At 45.6% G+C, this 7,076-nt stretch overlaps 1 protein-coding gene across 1 annotated transcript; it reads left to right on the top strand.

The window, feature by feature from the left end:
* The first annotated feature begins 1,451 nt into the window (after positions 1–1,451).
* Positions 1,452–2,240, top strand: LOC117340355. Its single transcript, XM_033902116.1, has one exon. The coding sequence runs from the start codon at positions 1,452–1,454 to the stop codon at positions 2,238–2,240; it is 789 nt and encodes a 262-aa protein (XP_033758007.1).
* The last annotated feature ends 4,836 nt before the right edge of the window (positions 2,241–7,076 follow it).

Raw genomic sequence — 7,076 nt, 5'->3', positions numbered from 1 at the left:
TTGAAGGTTGGCTGAAGAAGGTCGCGGAAACGTTGGACTCGCTGCAGCTCCGTTCATTCGCCTGGATTGAGCAGCACGTCGCCCAAGAGTAGGACCTGTACATGCAGAATCGACGGCTTGTTACCGTGACATTCGCCTGTCTAACGACCCCAATCTGGAGGGCAGGATCGACGATGCAGTTACCATTGAGGCCCCAGCAGCATCGGAAGATGACCTGGACCTCTTGGGGGATGACCCAATGGACATTGAGCTCATGCCCCCAGTGGACACCATGGATACCCCCGTGTTGGAGGAGTCATTGATTGGATCGCCTGCTGTATCCTCATCACAGCGACCAGATAGCCAGACTTTGGTTTGGTTTATTTTGCTTAACGTCCTATTAACAGCTAAGGCCATTTAAGGACAGCCTCCCGTGCGTGCAACATGCATGTAGGTGATGAGTGCGTATGTGTGTTTTGGGAGGCTGCAGTATGTTCGTGTTGTCTCCTTGTGATAGGCCGGAACTTTTGCCGATTTATAGTGCTACCTCACTGGAGCATACTGCCGAAGACACCCAGCAGCACACCCCACCGGTCACATTATACTGACAACGGGCGAACCAGTCGTCCCACTCCTTTTATGCTGAGCGCTAAGCAGGAGTAGCAACTACCATTTTTAAAGACTCTGGTATGTCTCGGCCAGGGGACAGAACCAAAAGCCTTCCTCACAGGGGCGAACGCTCAACTAAAGGCCAAAAATGAGGCATTGTCAAGGGAGACATTAGGAAGAAGAAAGTTTGTACGAAAGAAAAGATAAGATCCCAAATTGGGTTAATTCAGTCGCCTCTTACGATCATGCAATGGGGCAGCAGGTACAATTCTTACGCCCTACCTGCAGGGCCAGACTGTACCGTCAGGTCGCGTCTCTGCCAAGGGTCCAGCCAGTGTGCGTGATGATTTTATCCCCGTCTCCCGTGCTAAACCCAAGGTAAGTTCCTGTACGAGTCCTTCACCCGTTCGTCATCGTTCCAGTCCGCGGAGAGCTGCCAGAAGCCCTTCAGTGGTCTGCCCCTATTCGTCGGACAAGCCCCCCTCCCCCCGTAAGCGCCCTCACAGCCAGTCAACTGGACCTATTCCTAGGACGACAATCCACGTTGAGGAGCTCCGTACCACTCGAGTTGTGTCGTCTGCCGAGCCGAGACGAGGAGGAATAGTGGTAGAGGTTCCAAGAGGTTCTGGATCTACGTCGCGGCGCCGAGGGTCAGACACTGTGTGATTCCTGACTACAAGGAGGTTGGGAGCTACGCCAAGCCCCACGCGTTCAACCATCATTTACCGAGGGTTTTTGACGAGCGCTTGCCCCCTGCAGCAATCAAGGTTCTTCGTGGACGGAAGGAGGCCCTTTTACAAGCCGCTGTATGGCTTTTGAGAAGAGCCGTGGACAACCTGGACAACCTTGTTGAGTACGTGGAGATGCAGCACCTTTTGACAACATCATCGGAGAAGCTCAGTTTTTCAGACTGCCAGATAGTGGGGATGAGGGCATTTTGTGGCTATTTGAGTGTACCATGTCCAGACAACTTCACGTTGGAACCGGTGAACTCTGTAGCCGCCCTCCTCCACTGGAAGGTTTTGTTGCTGATAGCTGCCCGGATCCCTGCTACCGAGCGAGAGTATTGGAGGACGTTATTTTCTGCCCCTGAGGAAGTGGGAACCCGAACCCCTCGGGCGTTTGATGCTCACTTCCATATTGACCGCACCCTGAAGGCCATGGCATTACGACTGGACTCTACGTTCCAGTCCGTGTTGGATGGTACCAGGATGGACAAGGGAAAGGAGGTAATCGTCGCCGGGACTTGTGCCTCTTTCTGCGACCCGGAGACTTATCCAACCACGGATAGTCTGAAGACCCTACCAGCGGATATGGAGGTCGCAGTAGGTGTACATCCCAAGAAAAGATACTCAAGCTCGGAGTTGGATCGCGTCATCAGGAAGCTGAATGACCTTGTACGACAACGCAGAGTGACAGCAGTTGGTGAAGTTGGTGTTGACCACTCCGTACCACCGGAGCAGTGGCCGCAGCAGTTAGTCATTTTGGAGAAGATTCTACCATTGGTGGAGCCTCGACATGTCTTGGTTCTCCATTGTAGAGGGATATCCAGAGATAGTGGAGCAGAAGCATACCTCCTTCTTCTACACTATGTAAAGAAGGCAGTGCCTGAAGACCAGCGGATATATATATCTCCATTGTTTCAATGGTGATTCCTATGTCCGTGAGCAGTGGTCTAGTGCTTTTAGGAATCTGTACTTCGGATTTACCAGCATGGCTGCAGGATTCACCCCACCTCAGGTTCGCGCCTTGAAGTGGATCAACCCTGAGAGAGTGTTGTTGGAGACCGACGCCCCCTACTTCAACCGGTCAGGCCGCAAGTGGTCTGCACCCAACCAATTGTATTGGACGGCGGAGGCTGTAGCAAAACACCTCAGCTACACGGCGGAATCCCTGCTGAATGCAACTGTAACCAACGCTCAACGGCTGTTTCGTCACTAGGAACTCGGAACGGACAGTTAGGGACGGGGTTGTACCTAAGTATTAGTACCTAAGTATTTTACTAAGTAGTGAGTCTATTTTATAGGCTACCCGTACCCTCATCATCGAGGATTGGATTCTAGACATGGAGGTCGGGATTGCATCAATGTATTTTACAGGATTGTGTGTCCTTTCAGGACGACCCGCGCCTCATAACCGGATTTGACTGCAAGGGATTTTATCCCTACTATTTCCCCCTTTTTGGAGGAAGCAACCCAGTAGTAACTTAAGTGACTTCATCGCAACGCTTTTAGTGTGCAGAGTCAAAATTTAGGAACTTGATCAAGACACGGAAGATCTTTGTATATACCATTACCAACCCTCCGGCCATATAAAGTTGGGAGGAATGTAGTGTCTCGGGCCGAGTTGACCTGATTACTTACGCCGGAAGTGCGTCACGGTTAACTGGCCCGTGCCAGATAAAGATCTACCCCGTGTACACTCTTCACACCTGACCGGCAATCAGACAACACGTGTGTTAAGACAATCTCTGTTTTTAACGGAGCCAGTAATCTCTACGTAAGTAGTGCCTGTTTCCGTAGTGCTTCGGGCTTTTAGCTAGAACACTAAGCCAGTATATATTCTATTGGACAAGTATTCGACTGTTATATCATCACCTTCTCCTGACCTGTCCAGCGACCCGTGGCGATATACATCGACCTCCATTGTGAACCAGATGGCGTGACCAACAGCGAGGTAACTAGCTTGTAGTAAGACAGCAACGTTACTTTAACGCCAAGGGTTAACGCCAGGCACATATGACATAGATGTGATTCCTTATTAGATATAACAGTATTGTGTACATACAAACTGTAATCTTGTAAATAAAGACCGAGAGAACTTCATTTCTGCGTTGTCACTTTATTGCTCAGATACGACCTCCGGAGGTGCGTTACAATACAATAGAAGCTACGGTACTTGGAAATAGATACATCATATTTCAAGTCTGAGGGAGTTCTGAACCTTTCTCATCTATATGTACTCTCATATGTTATTTATAAAACGAGTCGGCCACTTGTGCCCATAGTATTTGTTTTTTTAGCTGTGAAAGATTTGGGGCGAAACGGTTCATATGAAAAGGCGTGTGTGATTTACGCTCAAACCATTTCGCCCCAGTAGTGTATAATACTTAAAACAAGTTGCTTATTTTAAAAAAAAGCAATCATGGACCCTTATGTAGCGGATTCATATTTACATGTAAACAATTTTCCAAGCTGGAAGTTAATTACTTATTGGGAATCATCACGATCTGCACACAACAATGCATGTATTGTTATATATTGTTGATCAGTACAAGCGCTTTCTCCTTTGGTTGGTTGGTCGTGTTTTCGTCTACATGTATTAATTATAACAGCCATGGTCATTCAAGGACGGTCTCCCGGTGTATGCGACATGGGTATGGGTGTTGAGAGCGGGTGTTTGGGAGCAAGTTGCATATTCAAATGAAAGACCTTGACCCTATGCAAGGCCACAAGGTTCACATAGGCGGAATTTCAGACCTGGGTAGCTGTTTTTCCCCAATCTCTTGATCATGAAGAGTTTTCCAGGGATTTAAAAGAGTTGTGTGCAAATATTCAACAATATCCACAAAGTTACATACAGACGTGCATCTTAAAATAATCCAGAAAAAAAATGGTAAAGATAAGAGTTGCAATATCATGATTTGATCTTTGTGAAGTGTACAATACAAAGCACAACAGAAAATGTGGATATTGTTAAAGTATGCAGTAAAAATAATGCCAGCTGTTCTTTTGATAACTTTATTTTCTTGATATACCCATTACAGAAAAAGCATATATGAACTTGTACACTTATAGAAAGAATGTACAAATGTAATTGCAAGTCAACAATAACCTAAATGTTATAGGTATAAATCATATCTACAGAGTCGAGACTGGGAAAAACTACTGGTACTATTTCTGCCATATAACAACCAATCCCAGTTAAGCTAAATGTCATGCTTAGTTCCAGTATATGTATCTATGGAGTCAAAACTCTGAAAAACAACTACTAATTATAGCCCTTAAAACATCTTCATTTACTTATCTAAGTTAACCTGCTGTGTTTAGGTTGTTATTTATATATATGGAGTGGAGACTCTGGAAAACAACTAATTATATATATATATATAATTGTAGCATAAACATTTGGTTTAGTTTGGTTTATTTTGATTAACGTCCTGTTAACAGCTAAGGTCATTTAAGGACGGCCTCCCGTGCGTGCAACATGCATGTAGGTGGTGAGTGTGTTTTGGGAGGCTGCAGTATGTTCGTGTTAAGTCTCCTTGTGATAGGCCGGAACTTTTGCCGATTTATAGTGCTACCTCACTTGAGCATACTGCCGAAGACACCCAGCAGCACACCCGACCCGGTCACATTATACTGACAACGGGCGAACCAGTCGTTCCACTCCCAATATGCTGAGCGCTAAGCAGGAGTAGTAACTACCAATTTTAAAGACAGGTATATCTCAGCCAGGGGACAGTGTAGATCGTATCTTTGAATACCTGAAAGAGATAGATTTATTTTACAAAATTTAACTCAAAATTTATCATGATCATTCAACAATACCTCATCCGTTCTGATCGTTCCAAACCATTCGTCATAGTTTGAATTTTCATCATTCGTTATCACTTTTAACATGAATTTTACTGAATCTTAGTTTTATTCCTCGATACCTTTTTAATGCATTTTGCTTGTTGATCATCTTTTTAAATAAACAAATCTCTGTTTTATCTGTCCACCTTTATTTTATGAAGTGACCGCTCCATCTTAGACATAGCTAAACCGACTGGCCCTAAATGACCATAGTTGTCGATGGGCCGTTAAACTCAAACAAACAAACCAAAGCCTTCCTCACAGCGGCGAACGCTCAACTAAAAGCCAAAAGTGAGGTAATGTCAAGGGAGACATTAGGAAGAAGGAAGTTGTTCAGAAAGAAGAGAAAAGATAAGATCCCCAAATTTAGTCGCCTCTTACTATCATGCAATGGGAGCAGCAGGTACGATTCTTCGGCCCTACCTGCAGGGCAGGGATTCACCAGGCTCGTGACCTCATTCACTCCACACGAGGAAGGTGGAAGAGGGACGGATATTGCTGGAGACCGACGCCCCGTACTTTTCAGTTGGGGGGAAACCATGGTCAGCACCAAATCAGCTATACTTCGGAGCAGAATCCGTGGCAGCTGTACTTTAGATGACCCCAGAGCGACTCCTGGAGATCACCACAGCCAACGCCAGGAGACTATTCCACCAGTAGCAGTTCACTAGGATCACAGAAGTACTAGGGTTTTTATTCCTACCAGAATATCCATAAAGCAGTTCCAGTCCAAACAGGATTTCTAATCTTGTCTGGGAGTTCCAGCTAGGAGTCTCTAACTGAGTCCAGTCCAGTGGTTCCATTTGGGGTTTCTAACTCGGTTTAATGGTTCCAGTGGGGTTTCTAACCCCATCTAGCTAATCTGATCATCAATAGGATTTTCTGATTCCGGTTAGTTCGCCTCACCCAGAAGTTCAGCCCCACCGATCCAGTGGATTACCCCGGTGCTGCATTCCCCAGAATGGACTAGAGGCTTTCATAATAAGGTTGGGGAGAGTGTAGTGATCGGTGACCTGTATGTGTATACATGTGTGGGTGGTGTGCGAGCTTGACTGTGGAGAGAAGCGTCTGCGCGACCCCGCGCATGCGTAGGAGACATTCGGGTGACAGACCTACAGACAGCTAACACGGACAAGAGAGCTTAAACCAATTAATCAACTCAACCGCCTGTTTAAGTGCTTCAATCCTTTGTATTGCAGAGAAAACTGGTGCAGGGTATCACCAGCCTAGAAGACTAATGACTGCTCCCATATTCCAAAACCCAAACAATGCGTTTCGTGGCTTGCAGTTTCAGGTTCAGAATCAAGAAGATCCTCCCCATTTTATTTGAGGGCCAACGTTGCCACTCGTCCGTTCCCCTGTTCTGTTCTTGCTTGTTGACCGCCAAGCAAAACATGCTCTAAATCTGCAATAAACAAATATCAAAATACCATATACAGATCTCAAACCTGTAATTAGTTCTGCCATCCAGAGTCAATGGCAGCAACGCTGGGCTCTCGAGACGAGCAACAATCTTTTTAAAGTACAACCGAAACTTAAAACATCCAACACCAAGTCGGAAGGATCGTAGAGAGGAAATCGTCCTCTCGGCTCCGTATCGGGCACAAATATCCTACTCATTCGTTCCTTTTGAAACGAGAGGATCCACCGGTGTGTTATGCATGTGATGCTCGATTCACAGCGACAGTGGAGTACTTTTTAATAGAATGTTCCGATTTCAAGCACATTCGTGATAGATACTTTCGAGTCCCGGATATGAAAACCCTTTTCAGTTCCGTGGATTCGAAAACAATATTTAGCTACTTGAAAGAAATCGATCTATTCTATAGACTTTGATGTCTTTTACGTTACTTTCTTTGACGATTTATTTATATCACAAAGTTCACATAATCTATTCGTAAATATATATTT

The sequence above is a fragment of the Pecten maximus genome, chromosome 13 (genome assembly GCF_902652985.1).
Source record: "Pecten maximus chromosome 13, xPecMax1.1, whole genome shotgun sequence".
NCBI lineage: Eukaryota > Metazoa > Mollusca > Bivalvia > Pectinida > Pectinidae > Pecten > Pecten maximus.
This window is presented reverse-complemented; position numbering and strand designations above follow the sequence as displayed.

Bases quoted from the DNA above. Each gene is read 5' to 3' on its own strand.
- LOC117340355 (XM_033902116.1), top strand. From the start codon at position 1,452: ATGCAGCACCTTTTGACAACATCATCGGAGAAGCTCAGTTTTTCAGAC.